At 42.1% G+C, this 22,775-nt stretch overlaps 1 protein-coding gene across 6 annotated transcripts in view; it reads left to right on the top strand.

Annotated features, from left to right (window-relative positions):
- THSD7B (thrombospondin type 1 domain containing 7B) overlaps nt 1–20,906 on the top strand; it is a 370,487-nt gene extending 349,581 nt beyond the window's left edge. For 4 of the 6 annotated variants that reach the window (XM_065841421.2, XM_071810742.1, XM_071810741.1 and 1 more), the window contains exons 22-29: nt 5,466–5,611; nt 10,646–10,805; nt 11,136–11,309; nt 11,399–11,494; nt 12,556–12,638; nt 14,204–14,396; nt 17,928–18,015; nt 19,738–20,906. In XM_065841421.2, coding sequence (XP_065697493.1) covers nt 5,466–5,611; nt 10,646–10,805; nt 11,136–11,309; nt 11,399–11,494; nt 12,556–12,638; nt 14,204–14,396; nt 17,928–18,015; nt 19,738–19,819 — 1,022 coding nt within the window. In that variant the 3' untranslated portion in view covers nt 19,820–20,906. Of the gene's footprint in view, nt 1–5,465; nt 5,612–10,645; nt 10,806–11,089; nt 11,310–11,398; nt 11,495–12,555; nt 12,639–14,203; nt 14,397–17,927; nt 18,016–19,737 lie in introns of those variants that run through there. The other 2 variants (XM_071810745.1, XM_071810746.1) reach the window with 2 other exon arrangements.
- Nucleotides 20,907–22,775: the final 1,869 nt, after the last annotated feature.

The raw sequence follows: 22,775 nt of genomic DNA, 5'->3' as shown, positions 1-22,775 counted from the left end.
CACTAATGCTCACCACCATGCAAAAAGTGAAAGGATTAGGACATTTTTTAACTTTATGTGATTTTAAAAACCCTTAAGAGTATTGAGATGAGGAAATGCATTGAAGCCTTTATTCAAAATAAGTTCATGACATTATTACCCAGGCTTCTGATGTGCATTAGATGTACAGCTAATGGTCTTTAAGATTCGAGAGCCATAATGTATATTTGAATCAAATTCACTTAAGGTCAAAAAGAAAAAAGCTCTTAACTTCCATAAAGTGATTCCTTCAGATGGATTTCAGAGATCAAAGGATGTTACAGAAAAAGCTTAATATTTGGATTAGTGGTGTTCTTTCTTTGCCGAGCTTTTAGCCCTTTTGTGAAGTAATGCTTTCTTAACAGAAATGAATAATTCATGGACAGTGTTTTAACAACAACACACTAGGAATGCTATTAATTCCAAATTTTATTTTTTCTTCAAAACCCATTTTGGAGTGTTAATGCTCATGTTGCTGAATGGACTTCATTTGTTTTTTTGAGTGTTCAGTCACTTACTAAAATAAACAAAGCTCTGTGTGCCAAAGCAGGTTGTAACGCCTTTATGAAGCTTTTAGCATGCTAAAGGAGCTGCTCACCCTATATAATGCGTGAAGGTTTTTTTCCTCCTGAGCTCTTACATTGCATAGTTTGCAAGATGTACTGGAGTAAAGGTATGTCTCGTATTCTGCTCCTGATCCTGAAATGCTCATGCAATCCTAAAGAGCTGATGGTTCCCAGTGCATGCAAGGAGCAACCAGTTACTTCATGTCCTAAATCAGAGTTGGGCTCTTGCAGAGGAAAACTGGAAACACCCATGCCCCACTGAAGCAGAGCTCAGCTCTTCTGGGAGCATCCTGCGCATAGATGCCGAACCTCACTAAGGGTCCTTGAACCACAAAGTCAAGCTCAGCTCAGTCTACGGGTCACCTTCTGGTCCTTGAAGAACTCCACTATACTCCTAACTAGGGAGCTGGCTCGTACAGCTCAGGACATAGGCACTGTGTTGTGAACCTAAGCAGCTGGGAAAGCTCTCCTAAAAATTGTATCATAAGGAAGCCAAGTTTTACTCAAGTCCTTCTCAGTCATTGGAACAGCTTTCCAGGGACCCAAGATCCTTCTGAATCTCACCCCAAAGCAGGAGCATCAATGAAACAAGACCTTTGCCTCCAAGTTATTCCCAGCGCATGGTTTATTTTACTGCAGCCCCAGTCCTGATCCGAGTTCTGCTGCAGCAGCCGTCAAGCGTGGAGCTACACTCATAACAACTGTCTGTGATGGAGGGACCTCAGCACCAGTCCTGCGGCCACAGCCTTTGTGTGGTCCCAACAGCAGAAACACCATCATTTTGGCTTCTTCACTGAGTTCCAATTGGTTATAAATACTACTTGATGATGGTATTAACAGAGAAGACATTAATTATGTACTCAGCTCCAGGTGGTGCTTCACAGATGAATATAGTGAGGGTTTCCTACCCAGAGGTTCATAGGCTGCAATACCTTTGAAATCATCACGAGTTTCTTACAGGTATTTTTGAAAATAAGATGAAGCCTCAAATTAGACACGGAAAAGCAAAGTATGACGATAAACGAGCTGTAGGAATCACCTGTAGTAAACACTGATTCAGCTTCCCTTTGCCAAATAAGTAATTGCCTACTATTTGATAAAGCTAAGTAAGTAGTAATAAGTGAGTAATAACTCACAGAAAATCAGTTGCGCACACTGTTACTGGCTCTGCTCACAATAATTTTCTGGCTTTTCTTGGAGAGTGTGTTAAGGCCCTGCTGAAGTACCATAAACTACTTCAAAGAGAAACATAATATAAATATAATTCAGATCAAAATTTACTGGTGCTGGATTTACGTTTTCATGTGTTTCTTAACTCAAGCATTGTTGCTAACATTTTTATTCTGTCCATCTCTTCCAGTAACGTGGTTTGCTATGATACATTTTAATAGATAGTACCTTTCTCTTGCTCAGGTTTTATTTTATGGAACAACGCATTTAAACATGAAGTGCTGCTGCCGTGTATGTGGCGCTGACAGCAAATATGGTTCTGGTACACAGCAGCCAGAGGCGAATATATTGATTTTTATAAATGATGATGAGTGAAGTAGATCTCTCTTTCCAGCCTGCGGAGATGTGTAACTGATATTTGCCTGTTGCAGCCGTAGTTCTGGGCAGCAGCTGTTCAGGCTTTAGGCTGATGTTGGTTATATATTAGAGTTCCTCATATCATTTGCTGTACTGCTATGAAAAGATGTATAGGACTGCATTAATGGATGATGCTCCCACAGCCTGAATCAAAGTTACTGGAAAGTTGTTCCGTATGGATAATCCCCAGCTAATTGTGTTTCCTTTGTTAAGGCAAATGAATACGTGCGGAAGCTGATTTGTTCTATGTAAACATCTTCTAATCCCGTATGATTTCTCCCAAGTTGTCTAACAGGAGTAATAAATAGTACAAAAACACCTAAACCCAAGCTTTGTCACTTAGAAAGCTGACTTTATCCGATAAACTAGGGGACTTCACCTGAGCTCCCCAGTGTCCCCGAAGCCCAGAAGAGCCTGTAGCAGCTTGCAGAGAAGTGCAGCCCACACCAGCCTGACCTGTGGGACGGGGATGTGCAGACATCTGAAAAACTTGACAGTTACTCTTTTACTGGTTCTTCACCAATTTGGGAAAGCACTTTCGCTTTTGCCTCCTGAAGAACAAGCTTTCGTGACTCTTTTGCACTTGCTCCTCCAACTGGAAGAGAAGCCACCAGAACCTCTCCCGCAGCCGTGGACACCCCAGTGCCCGCTGGTGGGACTGGCACTGCAAAGCAGATTAAAAGCCCCATTTATCACCAGTCCCGTTTGCATGTGACTTGATCCAGCCTGACCTGTATTTAAGGAACTTCATCCCCGCTCTAGTCTTGCGGTTGTTTGACAGGGCTTTGTTTTATATGCCCTGCTCACCCTCATCAAACAGATTGCAACGTGTCCGTAATTTTGACGGGGATGAACTCTAGCAGGAATTCTAATCATCTTGGTCTCAGCCGTGACACATCACTGTGTGGGGATGAAATGCAAGGAACGGCGAGATTTTTTTAGGGGTAAAATAATCTTATTCTTCTGATTTGAAAATATGATCCTGTGTTTCTGAGATGAAATTTTTGCCGCTGGTGCAGAACAGGATTTTAAGTGACCAGCATTAACCAGACTAGTCTCTTTTTTTCTCCCTTTCAAAACTAGTGACTAATTTGAAGATATGAACAAATACTCAGTTACATTTTCAGCACACTTTCTGCCTTAATTTTTATAACATTCAACACTGCAGAGCAGAGGCAGCAGATGTGGCAAATTGATTGGGAAATTAAAGAAACAATTAGGATTGCTTTGACTTTTCCAGAATTTGTATTGGAAGAAAATTAATTTCAGATGCAGTGAGATTCTATTCTCCATAGGCAGCAAAAGATAAGGTATTTAAAAAGTAAAGACAGGGAGGTCTGCTGCTGCTTGAGTGGTAACCAAGCACCTACATAATATTTATGGGAAAAGTAAAAAAAAATCAGAGCTTTAAGAAACTCACTGCAGTGATTGTGCAAAGACAGATTTCAACAACATCTATTTCTTCAATGATTTATTCACAGAATAAAAAGAAAGCGATAGACTAAATGAGGCAAGCACCAGCTGACCATTGCGAATGTAGTGAGTTTAAATGGTTTGGGAAACCAACTGTAGGAAAATGTAAATAAATTCAGAAAGGTTGTTAATTCCTCTTAAAAGGCAAATCGCGTTTTCTGTTCAATGATCTTCCCATTTACGTTTTGCTAGAAAAATGTTAAACAGGGTGTATGAAAGGCAATTATTTCTTTAATTAAAATAGTGTGATGAACGCTTCAGACTTTCAAGCCCCTCCTAATGAAATCAGATCTTTTCAGCTTAGGAGATCTCCTTTTCTGTAGCTGGAATTAAGAAGAATCTGGGAGATTTGGTCCGCTGCCAAAGAGGAAGAAAGAGGGAGTTGTGGGCTTTGCGGTGGGGTTTGCTGGCAGTGGGTTGGGGGTTTCTCCTCCCTTTCTCTGACTCCTGGTGAACCGCAGGAGTTTCTCGCCTTTCCTTTCCTCTCAGCTGGTAGGGTTTCTTTTCCACCTCCTAATGAATCTGATTCCGTGATGGCTGAATGCACAGTCATGTGGATAAGAGCTTTTATCATCACTTCTGTTACAAACTCCCCAGGTCCAGAGGATTAGAATTGGAAAAGGAAGAAGTTTTAAAATTGGTTTAAATGGGTTTATAAATGGAGTTCAATGGGTCAGAGCAATGGAATAGCATTGTAAAGGTAATAGAGCTTGCCAAGGTATCTCTCAGTAGCTTTTTCAGGTGTGTCTACTTTTATTTTTCACTTGCTAAAATGTTTTTGGAACCCCTGCTCTGTAGACAGCCAGGGTGGCAGTTATTAAAAATGTACCCTAAACCCAGCTCCAGTACCATTAATTAAAAGTGGGTGCAGAAATAGCTGGGAAACGGATCTGGCTGGATATCGCAGGGGTGTTCGATCCTCCCAACTCCCCTCTGCTCACCACTGCAGGTGAACGACCGCGATACAAACGGGAGATCCCACCGCAACTCGTTATCGCTTTCCAGTGACTTAGCAATTACCTCTTGCATCTCGCTTGTTACATGTGTGTGCCCTTATTACCCACACCTTTTGTTTTTCTTTTACTGCCTCTCAAATCCACACCTATCAGAAGTCAAGGCAGAAGTTTTATCCCCAGCACAATCTTCTGCATCCCATTGCATAAGGGCTTTATATTTTTCTTTTTCCACTTCTCTTTTTAATTGGAGCCAGGACTCTAAGTGAAACATTTTGAGTGAAAACATTCCTGGACGTAAACGGGCAGCAAAGAAGACAGAAATGGAATTGCTGTAACTTTAATGAATATATTCAGTTTTATTATTTCAAAAGTAGAAACATAATTGCTTTTTCCATTCTGAAGAAGCTGAAGAAGTTTTCACCAATAATAAATAGGATTTTAATGGAAATGGCAGAATCAGTTATAGATGGTAATAGCCACTAGAATGTTTGTGGTTTTCAAATTAGATGCACATAATTGGTAATAAAAAGAAAGTTTCATTTGTTAAAAATCTCTGGAAGCATATTGAATGTGTAACATTAGAAACGATGCTGCCATAGGAATGATTTTCTTGTCATATTTAATAATCAGGGTTTAGTCAAGTATTTAAATGTGCTGCATAAACAAATAATCTATTTGGAAAACTGTGTTTAAAAACAGTGTGTAAAACTATCAGAGTATCCCTTAGAATTAATAATTGCATCTGTATTATACAAATAGTCTTTCCAATTAATTGTTTGTTTGTTTTTACCCAGTTTTAGTGGTGGAAAATGAACTAGGAATAAGGATAAATCAGGAACTTTGCTTCTCTTTCTTCCTTGCCTAGGCCAGATGGTGCGTGTGCGCTCGGTGGTCCTGCGGGCAGCGGGTGAGGGCAGAGCCTGCCCGCAGCAGCTCAGCCAGCACCGCAGCTGCCCGGTGAAGCCCTGCTACAGCTGGCTGCTGGGCCCATGGACCCCCTGCACAGTCCAGGTACGGCTCCCCCTGCCCTCCCCGGGGGTCCCCGCCGCCGGGTCATCAACAAAACAAATCAGTATTTTATGGCAGGGTGGATTGTTCGCGGCTCAGAGGTGTCTGTGTGGCAGGTGCTGGTACGATCTGTAGAACGCAGGGCGGGCTCGGGAGTGGTAAACCTCTGCACCTCATCTTCCAGGCATGGGCAGTGATTTATAACCATACGGGTGCAAGTACCATGAGTTTATAGAGGTGTTAAAGGAGATTTACAGAGTAAATGTGCTTGAGTGGGCATAGTCATTGTGACCTATAATTTAATTATATAAAATAACAGGAAAACAGACACACTAGATTTCAAGAGTGCTTAATCTTTTTTTTTTTTTTTTTATATTTTCCTTTTTATTTTTAATTTAAAGTACTGTATAAGAGGTCTTTCCCCACAAGGTCTCCAGTACAATAGCAGGAGTTATTGTGTGAGGTGCTGGTTTCTACTTTTCCTTAGCCCAGTTATCTTTCTAATGATCTAAGAGTGGCTGGATTCAGTTGCGTTGTGCTGTACCCACACTCAGCACCTCTGCCTTGCTGGCACTGGAGCCGTCATTCTCTCCCTGACAGTGACTTGCCGGCTTCAATTGATTGTTTTTTCTCCCCTCCTATACTTCTTCTTTCATTATCTGTTAGATCCTATTTCCAATATTAAAACGTATTAGTCGGTAACCCAGCTTAAGCAGAGGTGACTCACACTGAGCTTTCTCAGGCGGAGTGGCGGCCACTCGTGCTGCTCAGGGCCGGATTTGCGGAGATACAGGTGGGAGAAGTGTGGCTGGGTGGAAATGTGCCCTGTGTGCTCCCGCATCTGTGGCTGCTTCTCCACATTTAACCATCTAGGAAACTGAAGCCAATGATGTGCGTGAAGACACATCCCTTGTGTTTTCTGCTCTGCCCTCTACCGCGCTGCAAATGCCTTGAATACCTACTCGGTTTCTAGCTGAGGTAGATGGACGTGTAGTGAATGCTGCACGTGGCAGGATAAATACCCAGAATTTCCCCAGGTTTTCACAAAGGAAATCTGGAGTGCGATAGTCTTTGGACAGTCCAAAATCAGAGAAACATAAAACAATATTCTATAATGAACAAGGACTCCTAGCAATGAGGAATATAGTCCTTGTATGTACTGTGCTCAGTATTTATTTACATGTAAGATAAACATAACCAAACGATCACATCAGCTGGTATTTTGTGGAGCTAACATAAGCAGATTCTGTTAAACATTAGGGAAGAGACCTTCAACAGTAGGAGGTAACAGAGCTGATAAAAGAATTAGTAGGGAAGCGGAATTAATGCCCTGGCAAACTCCAGATAAACAACGCATCATGCAGATTAAAAGTGTGTGCATCCAGCACCCAGCTAAATTTCAGCTCAGAGCAAGTAATCACAGCCTTCCCTAGCCCAGATACCATCCCGTGCTTTCAGTGAGATAGAGCCCGCTTCTCTCTTTAAATTACTGTGATGTAGTTTCTCTCCCCTTTGCTTTGTTTTGGAGAGGAGCCATTTTATTTGTGATTGCTTCGCTTTAATGAGGTGCTTAGGAATTAAATGTAGTTCATAAATACAGGATGATTTATTCCTGTGCTTTACTGGAAAAGAAGCTTAAGCTTACTTTCTAAAGAAAGCTTGCAGAAGTCCTGTTTTACAGGATGCTTTGTGAAAGAAGGTAAATGCATGCTATGGTGTGACCAAAATGCATTTTGTGGAAGTGTCTTCCTGTATTAATATAAACAGGACAATTAATTATAAGGCTGAAATATTTTGCCTTGTAATTTGAGATAACTGAGACTGCATTTCTTAATTGTAGAAGGACTATGTTATGCTAAATTGACTTCATGTGAATAATTAGAAGTGTCTGCATGTTTAGGAATAAAGCCCACTAAGTGTTCTGTGCTGCTGATTTTCACGGTACAGGAATCTGTGCATTGGTCTCCAGGTAATTACACATGTGACAGGCACACCTCTGGCAGACGTGGGGATGCAGAACTTGGAAAATGGTCAATACACCTAATCTTCAAGGGTTTCATTACATTAATCGTTTTCCTACTGGAGTTGAAGTGGTTTACCCTGATTAGAAAAAAAAAAATAATGAAAATTAACAGTGGCTGACACTGTTCATAATTTTTCCGTTAAAGGAACATAAGTGAAGTAGCTGGACGTTATCAGGTGCTAGCTGCCTAACGTTCTTAAGAAGGCTAAGGACCCATCCTTGCTAAAGTGTTTTAAAATAATTCCCTTAAATGTGATCACACAACGCTTCCTCATTAAAGAAAACTTTACCTGATTAAGTGCTCATCAGCTCCTGAAAGCTTTGCCCAATCAACTCTTTACCTAAAATCATTGTGAACACGCATGAACCCCAGTAGAAGCTGAAAGGGGAAGACTTTTGAAAGCACGTCTGGGCAAAGCATCTCATTAGGACTGTTTTCTTTTGTATTGTTAGCGTGTTATACGTGGAAAATATCAGAGGGTGATGTGAGAGAAGGTTTGTGCAGATACTGTTGGCATGTTGGTCAATTCAAAGCATTCCTGGCTGGCAAAACGAAGTCCTGGTGTAAACCTGCTGCTTATTCTACGAGTGGTGGGTTGGGATTAGAGGCTCTGTGCAAGTGCTCCTGGAGGGGCCTGGACCTCCACGCTCCATTTAGGGAACCCATGGTGGGTTCTGAATCCTCTGGAGGGTCAGAGTAGAGATTTTTGCAGCCAAGTGGAGGGAATCCCCTCTGGAAGTCAAATCCATGCGTGATTTCTGCCGGGAGCTCGTGACTCGAGAGGCGAATCCTGGTTCTGGGCAAACCTCAGATGATCACGTCTTCCAGGGAAGAGCATTTACAATACAGATTTGATCCCCTGAGCTTTGAATATGTGATCATCTCCTTGGCAGTTCTCCTCTGATTAGCAGCTATTCCCTGCATCCTCAGTGTGCCATTCCTGCAGCGAACTTCCACTGATTCCACATCTATTAATTACATCTTCAAATGTATAATTTTGGGGACATGAATAATTTTTAAGATGATAAGGAAGTTAATGCGGTGCTCCTCCATTGCTTATGACCTTGCCAAATATACCAAAAACTATTGCACTCCGTAAATGACAGGATGACATTTTATGTATGAAATGTGTTCAGTTGGTTGTAAAAATACACTGTTGGTCTTGAAAGAAAACATGCGAAGGAAAGGCACTGTTAAAAAGTGAACCTTTATCTTTGGAATTGTTTGAAAGTCCACAGTTTCTGTTTATTTTTTATTCTAAACATCGGAAAATGAATGTATTTCCAATATTACATGAGAGAAGAGTTAAGAAATTGCTTTGAAGTGTGTGGACTTTTATAGTGGCGACTGCTGTACCAAAAAATGTATGGTTTTCACCTATGATTTGTATCTCTATTCATATAAATATTTCTCTAGTGATATGCATATAAATACTAACATTTATGCAAGAATATCATTTTAAAAACTTCTTTTTCTCCTTTCAGTATTCTTTAGTAGTTCCTTGAGTGGCTTTGAGCTGGAAATACACCACAGTTTGATCAGTGCCCATTTCCCCCGAGCATTCTCTCCACATCGTCTTCCGTTCCCACCAGCCATCTCTAAGAGCTCTAACCCAGTTGACAGCCACATGAGTTATTCACACACCATTAATCTCACACCACAATAGAGGTTTCAGCAGTGAAACAGTAATTTAGAACAGTAAGTTACGTACTGGCTAAAGCAAAACACCGTGTTAAAAATTTGAAATCTGGCTGCATATATTAAATCTGCACTAATACTTCTCTCAGACGCTTTCGATTAGCAACTGGTCTAAATCCAGCTAGTTATGCTTTTATTTCCATTTCATTGTGCATCTGCAGCAGAAGGGATGGAGGGAATGAAACAGCTCCCGGGTGTGTGCAGGAACCGTTCCTGCAGCAAACACGCCACGGAATGGATGCACCCGGTAGGGACCGTTCTGTTCTGCAGATGAAGTCCATTATTTTAAGAGAATCCACTGCCAAGTGATCCAAAGGGGCACTTCCCTTGGTTATATGAAAACAATGTTTCATGCTTCTTCTTGGGTTTTATTTCCTGAATTTTGTAAAGTGCCATTTCCATGAGGCTTTGAGCGCACGTTTGTAGAGCATCACGCAGGTTTCAGGTGTGCACCTCAGACAGCGTTGCAGCTCTGGTTTTCAGACGAGAATGAAACAATTCCAGCCTCCAAGAAACAGTAGCCTCAGTGCTTCAACTCTTAGAGCATTCTGAGCCCTTGATTGTTGCTTTAGCCAAACAATATTGATTTTTTTGGTAAAGGAAGTCTTCTTCAGCAAGCAGTTTGGTGTATGGCTGTTTCAGAACTGGGCTGACAAGCATGAGGCGGCTCAGATGATGCCTCTTGTTGTTCATTCGCATGGGGTTCAGTGCTAGCAGGCTGTGCCTGACTTGGGATGGTGTTTTGGTAGAGTATGTGACACAAGTTGGTGACCTCTGTCCACTGCAGAACCAATAGTTCCCTTTAAGAAACTGCACAAACACCCTTGTGCGCAAGAACCCTTGCAGCCCAATTAAGTGTGCTGGAGGATTTTTGCTGTTGCATGGTTTAACCCATGGAAGTGGTCCTGTTGGGCTGTGTCCTCAAAGAAGGTGAGTGGAAGTGTCTGTTCCTTAGGGGCAGGCTCTGCCCTTGGCTTTTTTAGAGAAACCAAACATTTCTGTATTCATGTGACTGGGCACTAATGAGGAATCAGTAAATTCACTGGCTCTAGTAAAAGGCTTGAAGGACTGACCCAAATGGTACCCAACTCTTCTACAAATTTGGTTACAATACGCTTTTCTGTGTGGCTCTGCCTCTGAGCTTGTGTAAGAGATGTTTACAGAGAAGATCTCCTGTGTTCCCGTAACTGTGGATAGTATTGCAGTCCAAAGGATGAATTTATATCTTTGAAGTCCTTTTAGGTGAAATCGACTGTGTTCTGTCATCTGCTAACATCAACAATGTGCGTCTCTCTTCCTTTCTATCATTTTGCAGGGTGGACAGTGTGGAGAAGGATTGCAAGTCCGCAACCTCACGTGTGTAGTACATGATGCATCTGTTTCTGCTACATCCAAACCAGTAGAAAATGCATTATGTGGTGAGCTGCCATTGAAAGAGAGTGTGCTGCAGTTACCGTGCTCTGTGCCTTGCCCAGGTAAAGTCTTTGGAAAGTGACGGTGCGTTTCTGCCTGTGATAGGTGTCTGGGATGGAGATGCTTCTGTAGCTCTGAGCACTGTCAGCTGTTGTAGTACGAATTCGTACTTCAGCAGATCAGGAAAAAGCTCAGTCTGCTGTTTGTAGATCACTTCATCTGTTTTTTTGAGAAAATGAGATTCCCCATGAAGCAGAAAGTCTGAATGTTACATACCACTGGGTGGTAAACTGAGGATATTACACTCTTAAAGCTGTTGTATGCTTCGATTGTCCTTATCCTTTAGGGCTGATTCCTTTCAAAAACCTGCGATTTATTCTTTCAACGTGCAGGTGACTGCCACCTGACAGAGTGGTCAGAGTGGAGCTCCTGCGAGCTCACCTGCATCCATGGCAGGAGCTTCGAGACAACGGGGCGTCAGTCCCGATCCAGGACCTTTATCGTTCAGTCTCCTGAGAACCAGGAGAGCTGCTCCGGACAAGCGATGCAAACACGGCCTTGCTCAGGTAGTGTGGCCAGAGTGCTGCTTCCTCCTGTTCGAGAGTTTATTCTGGTTTTGTTGCAAGGTGGAGACTAATGAGTATTGATACTGCAGGAGGGAAGTGTTATGACTACCTGTGGAAAACCAGCCTTTGGCGAGACAACGTACGCACCGTGTGGTGTCAGCGCTCAGATGGAATAAATGTCACAGGTACGTCCACAAATAGCCATGAATGATTATGAATGAAAAGTCTCATCTGGGTTTTTCTTCTTCTGTATCAGTTTCTCAAAGGGAAGGTGGAAATCCTTCCTAGCTCCTCCAGGATTTCAGTTCAGATTTGTGTGTAGGAAAGACAGATGGGAGCTCCCCAGCCTTGCTGTCAGGTCATCATCACGCATTATTACGTGAGAGTATTTGGGTGAGTTACCCCTACTGTTGGGTTGGTCATGGGAAGAAATGAGTGTACATGCACTAAAAAGGCCTCCTGAGCTGGCTTGCACAGCTGTTAGTGCAACCTTCCTGTGACTGTGGAGAACAGAAGAGAACATCACACGCGTGATAGAGAGCCCAGCTTCTGTACCTTTTCTTCTGTTCAGCACACAGGAATCTCAAATCACTCCAACTGTGAGGTTCCTGCTGCTGCCGTGACCTACAAATCCTGCCCGCACAGGATGAAAAGGGAAATTCATGGTCAGCACTTTGAAGCAAAGGCAATAGGGCTTTCACATTCATAGGATCTCTCTCAATATGCACAGGGTGGATGAGGAGAGAGTAGAAATGAAAATGCAGATGTCCTTATCTAGTTCTATTTATAATGACTAGATAAGATAATAACAAAAGTTGTATGTGCAAAGGTTGCTGAGAACTCGTTAACATGTTTTTATTTCTGTAGAAGCACAGACTTCCTCAAGTGAGAATGGGCAAAGGCATTATGTGGATTATGTCTTCTTATGTAGATAAGACATTAATGAGGACACAGAAGATCTGCATCTAATTCCCGATTCTGTCCCCAACTTTCTATATGGCCTGTGGCAAATTGCTTAAATCTGTATATCTCTGTTCTCCATTAACAAGATGGCTATGATAATAATTCCCTGCCTTGTTAAGTTAAGTTAATTAATGCAATGCCTACAGATATTATGCTAATGTGCTCAATAGACTAGTATTTAACTATATAAAATAAGCAAGTAAGCGTTTCTTACACTATGGTGATGCAAGTAAAAAATATTGTAAAACATGCCCTTGAAGGCACCAAGTATTTTCTCTTACAGGAGGGTGTGCTCTTCGGACGAAACCCGCACAAGCTCGGCACTGCAGCCCGCCGTGCAGCAAACCATTCTCCTACTGCACACAGGTAGCTGGTCGCTGCAGAATATGGTTGAGAGATTAACACTGCAAAATCTGTTCAATTAGCTTCCGTGCCTTAAACGAATTCCAGGACCTAGAAAATAGTTTGGTGTGTCCATGGTACCACCTTGAGGACGTTGTGGGAATTTCGCTCTGAAGGGAAACCATAAACCTGCACGAACGAGCGGCGGAGTGTTTATGTGGTGTTACAGGTTTGGGTTTGTTCCGTGGAGGGGTTTTGGAACCTCTTGGGTTACTTTTCATTGACTGCTCTTATACTGTCCTTAGAAAATGGACTGTTTAAACTCCATAAAAGCGGAGTTAAAAGAGTGTGTCTTCTCCTCCATGGGCACAGGAAGCCCCTGTGAGCATGGGGAAGCTGTAGCACGTGATCCCACCAGCCCCATACTGCCTTCTGAAGCAAAACCTGGAACTGAGCTGTTTTGCTGACATGTTGAGCATCTGCAACACGTGCTGAATCCTGGAACCACTGCCACTTCTTTGCAGACATGAGCCCAGAGGTTACAAATGTCCCTTCCTGCAGTACTCAACTCCAGAGTGAGAACTTCCCAAAATGCCTTATCCATGTCAGTACTGTGATGGAGTATAAAACCCAGAACCTTAAAGCAGCCAGGAACAGGTGGGGTTTAGATATTTATATTTTGCAAATAGACTGTACAGCTCTCAGCTTCAGCTGAGGAATTACCATTGTAAATTAGCTCATGGGCAGCTGAGTGTGGATGAAAGAACAGTTGTGAGAGTGCTCAGAGCCTACAGGAACATAAAAATGATTGGTAATCATGAATTTATTAGCTATAAAAACTCTCAAGACTTCACCTTTTGTCAAAAAAAGCTCAGGATCACGCCTGTCAACAAGTGGGGGATGTTGTAGCAACAAAATCGATGTCAAAAGTCAAATTCTTATCGCAGAGATTGTAAAGCAGTTGCTTGTTTGGATGGTAACTGAGGGTATGAGACCCTCAGACAGACATTGTAATTATAATTAGCAATGAAAAACAATCTAAAAAAGCTGTTTTAAAGTAGAAATCCAGAAAATGGAGTATCTATTTAGCAAACCACAGACTTCTAAGAAACCTCCTGAAGAAACTGCTTAAACTGATCCAGGGCAGTGGATGTTTGGTTGTGAGAGAGAAAGCTTCATTTCAGAGAGCCCTGTGCAATACCGGAGTGGAAGCAGGAGGGGAGGGTTTGGGTCTGAAGTGGGATGGTTTCGTGTTCGTCTCTTCTAATGCCCAACAGGGTCAGTGGGGAACACTGTTATTGACAAGAGGAGTTTGGATCAAGCCACAGATGCCTGTTAGGATGAAAAGGTTGCCATGTTGGGCTGCTCTGTCATTACTGACTCTTTTTTTCAACCAATTCCCCAAATATATGTTGGCTTTTTGAGCTGAAATGAGTTTGCAGGCACCAAGTTCCTAGTTTGTTTGGTTTGGTGGTGAACGTGCATGTGCAGGATATACATTGTAGTTTTTTCATGGTTTGCCTACATTTTGCACTGTTCTGCAAGAGTATACTGTTTGATTTAATACTGAATTCCCTTTTATCACCTAGAGAGGAGTCTGCGGTTGTGAGCGAGGATATACAGAAATAATGAGATCAAATGGTTTCCTGGATTACTGCATGAAGGTACCAGGTTTAGAAGATAAGAAAGCTGATGTTAAGACCATTGCTGGAAAAAATAAACCTGTCAACTCAAAAATGCATGACATTTTCAAAGGATGGTCTATTCAACCTTTTAATCCAGGTGAAAAACTTAAATATGAATGGAATAAATTGTCTTTACAACGTTTCTGTAGAAGAAAGATACAAGCTTTGTAGATCATAACATCAGAGATTGTGTCTGGGAGCTGCAGAGCAGCCTTCCAGTTTCTAACTCATGTGCCGTCTTTCATTCCATTGTGCCTGTGCAGACTAATCACAAGCTCTTATGTTGAGAGATAGGAACGGCGGAACAAAGCAATATTATTTTGCAAAAGTATACTCGTGTGATTTTGGGGGGTCAGTGCTCAGAACTATTATCTGATGATGTTTCTAGAAGTAATATATTTGGGCTGGGAAAGATATTGATCACTAGCGCTTCAGAAGATTCAGAGCAGAAAGTACTTAAGATTTCATTACAGAAAACCTTGGTTGTTTCTGGCCAGATTTCAAAAGTATATGAAAAAGAAACAGGGTAGAAAGTGTAGAGTTTAAACTGTTGAAGTTAAGACGTTTAAAAAAGTTAAGAAGTTTAAAAAAACCCCAAAACACAAAAAGCAGGCGAGCTGCTGTGCCCGTGCAGAGCATCGCAAGTGGATCTTTGACTTCCACACCACAAGTGTTTCCCAGTTGGAACTGCATAATGGATGAGTCCAGACTGGTCCACGGGACTGGTGCTGTAGCTGTGGTAGCCGATTACTGTTTTGACTGTTACTTTGCAAGATGAATTTATTCAAAATAAATTTCTAAAATGCAAATAGGACTTTAAAATGGAAGGCAAAGGTGACAGGCACATTAAGTTTTACTGAAATGCAGTAGTTCTCCCCATATTTTAAAATCATGGCGGTGCAGTCTTCCACCTCTTCTGTTACCTAAACGTTGCATTTGTTTTCTGTTAGTTTGTAATGAACACGAGACTTTAGAAAACATACAACAAAAGGTTCTGTTATGGGATTCAGGGAGCCATAATTCTGTCTGATATATGTGATCACACTGTGAATGTTACATTTCCATATTTGATTTGCATACAGTAGTTAACCTTTGCGTTGACAGTCTCCAAGCTAATAGAGCTTGGCCCGAAGCCTTTGAAATTTGGCTGGTTTTTGATCAAACCCATAATCTAGAAGCCCACGCGGTTCACCAGCAGTTTGAGGCACAGGTTTGGGGTTAATTGCCTCTTTGTCACCATCCATGGCTCTCTGTAGACTGTCTTACTTAGGTGTCATCTCTTCAGCTGGTACCTTTACAGGGTTAGAAAAAGGGAGAGAGGTGTAGGTGGATGCTGCAATCCTCTCTTTTTAAATCTGTTTTCGAGGCTGCAGCCCTGAAAGCTTCTGGTGGGCTTGACCTCAGTGCAGCATCTGTGAGCCAGTTCTCCCCCAGGGACTATGCGACCAAAATAGGGACTAAGGAGCTTTTACAGAACATAACGTTATTTAATTTTAGGGCAGGAATGTTATGGAAACAATATATGGGAAAGGAATAAACGTGTTCCCGTGTGTGCTAAGTGTGTCACCAACCCCATGGCATCCTGCAGGTAACTCTTCAGTGTGAACGTGCCCTCCAGACCCCAGCTCGAGCTGGTGCTCTTCAAATCACTCCCCTTTGTCTGACTTCTTGACAAAATATGTAATTACTCCCCTAGAACAGGCTCCCAGGCTTACTAGTCTGGGGGTTTGCAATAATTACTGCTTGCTGAGCCAGAAAACCGCAGTTACCTACTAGTTATGCTCTTGATAGCAGGTCTGTGGTGAACGCTGCATGTATGGACGGCATTTACTACCCTTCAATACCACAGTCCTTGACATTTGTGTATGTCTAAGGACTTACATATGTCAGTAAAAGTATATGTGCCTTTCTCCAGTTAATTTGTGGTTTCCCTTCCCGGTTACAGTTTAGAACACAAATTTTATTACAGTTTAATGAGGCTGATGGGTTTTGTTCTTTCAAATGCTCTGCAGGAGTGAACAGAAGCGATTTTGAATCAGGCTGTGTTTCTCCTTTCTTTACCACACTTTGGGAGGCCGGAGTTCACATACAGAAACTTTTTTCAAGTTAAGAGGCAATTGAAATAGTGTTCTTTGAATTGCAGGATGACATGGTCCAATGCCTTTGTGTTGGGGATGGAAAGCATAGCTGCCTTCATAGCAGACAAGGCGGGATGCCTTTTTGTGGCTGTGACAGTCCCTTTGCAGGACTGCTAAATGTTTCATAGCCATCTCCAGTTGAGAGGGCAACAAATTTCATACCCAGACTTTAGTAAAAAACACAACAAAACAGTCAGAAATCTGACAAACAGAGCTGTTCTCACATGAGAGACAGAAAGAATGGGATCTGATTAAATGTCTCCCTTTGAAAAAAAATCATCATTCAAACATGAAATGTAAAATAGGCTCAGTGATTGTCCCGTGAAGTAACTCCCCGCTCGCATGACTGAGTTTGAAATGGCTTCTGTCAGACCGTGTCTGTGGGCACGGCGTGGGTTCGTGTTCCTGCCTCCAGCAGGTATTAACAGCTCTGGTGAAGTGAATCAGCTCAGACCACTGCTACGTGGAAAATATACTATTGCTGCTCCCCACACGGAAAGCTGTACAGCCCGAACAGAGCAAGAAACGGAAATATTGCTGCTTTAAAAATTATTATTTCTAACGCAAAACTTAAAGACATGTCCAAATTTCATGTTTTGTGGCTTTCTGTCAGATGGAAGTGTTTCAACACTCTCAAGCCCTCATGTGCAGAGAGGGGTTCCTGCGAGGATGACAGGGTGAGCCCTGTCTAGAGCTTTGCTGTGTCCTAAACCCTCCTGCTCCCGGGGCACAACTCGAAAGCTCTTGCACAACTTTATCCCTCTTACTGTTCCAAAGCACATCCTTGTTTTTATTCTAAGCCGAATTTATTCCCATTTGTTGCCCAAGTGTTTTTCAGCTCTAAGTAGCTTGTTCACTCCTGTTTGCCAGTGTTTACCTCAATTGACCCCAAGTATTTACGGAGAACAATCCCATCCCTCCTCAGTCCTCTTTTCTTTGGGCTAAACACATCAGGTGTTACCTGCCTTTCTGGCTGGCTCCGCATTGAACTGCCTGTGCCAGAGCAGGCACGGGGGCTCCCGAGCAAATGTGCTGCAATTATCTCCTGCCCCTGCTCCTTTCCCCAGGCCCTTTTCCCAGCCCAGGTTGTTGTTTCTTGTGCTGCACCAAAATCCTGAGCTGCCCATAATGAACTGTGGGAGCTGAGCCGGGGGGAGGTTATGAAATAGCAGTGCTTTGGAAAACCAAGGCAAAGAGTTGATTTTCAGTTTTCATTGAGGAAAATCTACACTCCTTGCCAATGTTAAGATTTTGTCTTTAAAGTGATTGATTTTACAGGAATCTTTTTTTTCTTTTGCTATCGAAAATGTGGGGTATATGGTTTATTCCCAGCCAGTCTTTGCTGTGTTTCCCATCAATGATGCTACTATTAATAATTTTGCTTGTGTTTTTTCTCCTTACTTGATCTCTTCAGTATTTGTGTATTTTAAAATAAAGATTTTTATTCTTTCCTTTTCTAACTCTGCCATTTTTCCTTTGTCTTCCAACAGATGGTAAACTGAAGATGTGGGTATATGGAGTATCAGCTGGCGGGTTCCTCATCATAGTTTTCCTGATTTTTACATCCTACCTGATGTGGTAAATATAGCAAGTACTTTGTCCTCAAATAAAAGCTACTTTCCTTTTATTTAAACAATGCAAAATATATCACAACACTGTGTTTCAGAGATTTAATCCTCAAGGCTTTAGGAAAGGATGGAGCTTGGTTTACTTAGCTGCCTTCATTTGGCCACAACCTCAGAGCAGTTTAAAACTCTCCAGATTGTAAATGCAATCCGGCGTAATCATGAAGGAGCGTGGTGGCCATGCAGGGAAAGAATTATTTTTTATTATCAATAGGCCCTTATATTTATTCAGACTGCTGAGATTAGAAAGGGCTTTTTATTGTATTCTTTAAAAAAAAACCAAGCTGAAAAAAGGCAAGGAGGTTGATTGGATCGAAGAACTGGCTTCTGCTCAAGGAGGGAATAAATAGAATAGGGGCGTTCAGTTGGAAAATGATGTTTCACATGGGAATAAAATAGATATCTATGAAATCATGAATGGAGTAGAAAAGGGCACTAGGGAATTTTTATTTCCCACAATATAAGTGGTAGGAGGCGTCTGATGAAATGATCGCTTAAAATAAACAAAAGATTTTATTTTTCACACAGTGCATTATTACCTTGTGAGGTTTCCACTGGCGAGAACTGTGCATGCCAGGAAGATAAATGGATTCAGAGGTGGTGTAACAGTTCATGGGAGATTGGGTCTCTTGGTGTTAATTGTGGTTTTCTGGATATGTGCTCCAGCTCAGGAAATGCCTAAATAGGTTTTTGCAGTTGATACATCGAGTGAAAACATGTCCTGTGTCTAAAGCTGCTGCTACCGCTGTTAAAAACAGGGCACTGGGTGTACCGGAGCCCTGGTCTACGCCAGTGTCACTGGTGAGGAGATGTCTGGTCTCCTCCGGAGCAGCGGGGATGACGAAGCTGGTGTGGCAGAGCTCGTGTCGCACTCTCTGGTTTGATTACCTGGAAAAGCGCAGCCATTGATGCGTCTGGGAGGATCCGAAGGGAGCAGTGACCGGTGTCCGTGTGTCCTGCAGTGCCCAGGCTGTCCCTGAGGACCGCAGAGCTGGCCTGGCCTTCCCACCGCTAGCGCTGCAGCTGCTCGAGCCCTGTTGGGTCACACAGCTACAGCCATGGCCTGGCAGCATCTTCACCCTCATCCATCCATAGTCACTTTATTCTCTCTCAGTCCCCCAGTTAAAAGCTTAAATAACAGTGTTTGGATTCTGCTTAGGAGTTCCAGCTTCCTTATTTTCCACGCCATGTAGCGACCGTTTCTCTGTGGCTTCACAGGGGAGCATACGGAGGATTTTTTAAACAACATCATATAGTTCTCCATCACTCAGAGGCTGCTGAGGAAGTGTATTTCTCAATAATAATTATTGTTGCTTCGATACCGTGCCAAAGAAAAAATGCGAATATCCCACTCCTAGACAGTTCATATTTCAGTTTTTCTGTGAGGAATTCCTTGTTGTGTCAGCTGCGAGAAGACATGGAGACAAATATGCTTTATTTCCCCTCCAGATGAAGAGCACAGTTGGCCGCCTGTTCCGGCAGGCTGTGTGTCCTGCCGCACACGCCATAGCACCCAAGCAGGTCCGGCTGGTTTCTCTTGGAATCGGTCGCTGTACCGCAGCATCACCTGGTTGCAAAATGATTTTTTTGTTGATGTTGGGTTTTTTTGATGATGTTTCTGAGCTTACGACAGCTTATAATTCTGTCCCCTGAAATATCTTTGTTTTTCTTGCAGCAAAAAAACAAAGCAGCATCAAAGCACTCCTCCACAGCAGAAGCCTCTAACCTTAGCCTACGATGGAGACATTGATATGTAACATAAAAAAGAAATCCAAATGTAGACATCGGCTGCCTTAACTGCTTTATTTTTTGGAACTCTCAGACTTCTCAGTTTTTTGAGGAATCTCCTGATGTGTTATATACCAGGCAGAAGTATTGCAAGCTTAACATTTTGCCACCTCTTTATTAAACAAAAAAATAAAAGGGATTAAAGACTTGGATCTTATGAAATTTTCCTGAAGAGACCAGAAGGTTCATCTCTTCCTGTTGAGCAATGGGAACTGAAAAAAACAACAAAAGAATCTGCAAACGTCAAAAGGAATTAGAGAAAAAAAGGCATGACAATCCTGGGGAAAATGTGACATTTATTGTAAATGACAAATTTGACACAGCATCATTATGCACTATATTAGTGCAGCGTTCTTTATTCTTCACATATTTCAGCAATGAGTTTTCTAGTGTTTACATTTCGTTCAAAGACTTTAAAACTGGATCATGTATTTTGAGAAATGCGAGGAAGAATGAGTTAAGTGTCTGAAGTTATCAGGTTTTTTAAAGTTTCTTCCTTCTTATCCTGTTTTCTAGTCTGGAATATGGTTTTTCTTCATTTCCACCTACAGGACAGAAGGATTGTTTTGAAAAAGCATAGGTGGTTTCTTAACTGAGAATATTTTTTAAAGAGTTGAGTAGATAGGTGTTTTGATGAATGGCTGGAGGATTCGATTGTTTAAAAAGTATTTTAAATTAAATTAAACCATGTAGATACATTATGACCAGTTTAAATTGTTATTCAGTTTAATTAATACAAACTCTGCTTTTGTATTTCAATTTTCTTATCTGAAATATTTATAAATTCTTTTTTTGAATTTAATTACCTGACCTCATTTAATATACATCAAACACAAATGCGGTTTGTAGAAGGTCTTGCTTTTTTAAATGTTTCAGAACCACTGAAAAGTTAACATGTCGTAAACATCTGGGAACATTGGAAGAGGGTGTTTCTAATAGTGTGTGTCGCAAGTAAGAAAGTGCCATCTTGTGGTATTGACTTGTATTTATAAGCAAAATGCTAACGAGAGAGAAAAATTGCTTCTGGTGTGTTGAATTAAATGTGTGTAAACAACATTCGTTATTAGTCTTTTCTGTGTCTGAGATCGGGCTCAGATTTCAAACAATTCTGGCATGTTTTGCGCAGTAGTGATTAGTGGAAGAAATGTTGTAGACAAGTACAAGTCGAGACAATAATTGCAGACCTGGAGAACGCTTAGTTTTATTTTTAGCTCAGTGGTGCTGCTTATTCCAATTATTAGAAAGAAGAGGAAAACAAAGGATCGTTACCAGCACCCATGCGGTCCTTCTTGATCCGCGTTTGCTTCAGTGCGGATCATCACAAGAGGAGGGTGGAACTAGGGCAGGAGGCAGCGCTCGTCTTGCTGGGTTGCTCTTCACGGCTTCGTGAAGTGATTTGAATGCTACGGTTTCATTGCAAAGACGATGGTGTTGCAGGTAGGCCTCCTTCCCCAGGTCAGGATCCCACCTGTGCACCATTTCTCTCGCAGCATCAAATTGAGATGATATCATGTCATCAAAGTAAGGTCAGAAACACACTTTCATCTTCCCGCGTTAAAAATAAAAAGGCTGGTGGATTTGCCAGGGGAAATTGTCTCACTTGCTGGCCCCGAAGATGTTCAGCTGGTCCCACTTTCTGCCTTAGAGCTATACCTATTTATGGTGTAAAAAGGAGTAACATTGCGGGCCTGAATCTTGTTTTAACTGAACCTTTGAGTAACATGTATAGAGTAAGAGTTACACATGTATAGAGCAAAGGTTACATGGGGAAAAACTATCAGAAATAATACTACCGGGTCTTAATATATTTTGTCTGCAGGATATGAGAACGGTACACTCTGAATAAGGAAAGAATAAACTCAAGCACGCTGTTCAAAAAGGCATTGGAGTGGGAAAGTTGGTGGAATAATAACAAATGTGGTCATCGCTTTCAACATCAGGGGAAAGTACAGTCCAAACTGTGATGTCCAGCACGGGAGATGTGGGACATCGTTCCAGGGGGTGAGGAGCTCCAGGATCTGGGGTTGTGCTCCTCTTTGGTGGCCTTCATGCAGCCCATGTCCCCACTCACGCTATAGCAACTTGTAAAGTAAAACAGAGGGGAAGGCTCATGGGCAGCTGTGGGAGACGGCACTGGCATGCACGTGAAACCCGTGTTCACCCGTGGTCCAGTTTGGACAGTGCGGTGATTCAGATGTCCCGATGTAATTGCATGTATTTGATAATTTTGGATCGAATTAAGCTGTGAAATTGACTGGGAGTCATGACACGGAAGAGGGATTACTCCCAGTTCTTGCCTATTTGAGGTTTCTAAACTGAATGGTGAAGTAGCTGGAGCTGACCCCTGCCAAAGACAGGCAAGAGGTCTCGGTCCATGTCAGGAAGGTGATTCCCATACCCTCAGCTAGGGCATCGCATTGAGACACGTATGTGATTGGGAGGAAAAGCATCTGGGGGTGGAGAGTTTGCCAAATGCCCTGGTAATCTGTCTTGGTAGTTATTACAGGAACCAGATGATGAGTCTGTGTTCTGTCGTCTTTTGTTTCAACGCTATTGATTTCAGTGTCCGCTGCCAGGTGTTTCCTACTTCAGTATTACAGATGTAAATGTGCAAATTGGTTTTTTTCTGAGGTCTGTCTTCTGTGGTGTTTTCTCTCCTCTATTCAAACACTCTCTAATGCAAAACAAAATAGCAGCAACTGCAGTGAGACTCCACAAAAAACCTGTTACTGAGAAATACATCATTCCTACAGTCATTCTCTTCATGCTCAGAAATGGGATGTCTTCATTCACAGGTACCACATCTGTGGATATTGTATAACTTTGAATATGTGGGCTTTTGCATGTAAAATGAAACATTTTTCCTGCAGAAATATCCTCTTGTGGAGCTTCCAGGCTGGTGGGGCTGGATCCAGCTGAACTCCC

This window comes from Patagioenas fasciata, chromosome 7 (assembly GCF_037038585.1).
Source record: "Patagioenas fasciata isolate bPatFas1 chromosome 7, bPatFas1.hap1, whole genome shotgun sequence".
Lineage (NCBI taxonomy): Eukaryota > Metazoa > Chordata > Aves > Columbiformes > Columbidae > Patagioenas > Patagioenas fasciata.
Note: the sequence above shows the minus strand (reverse complement) of the source record. Positions and strands in the feature narration are given on the sequence as shown.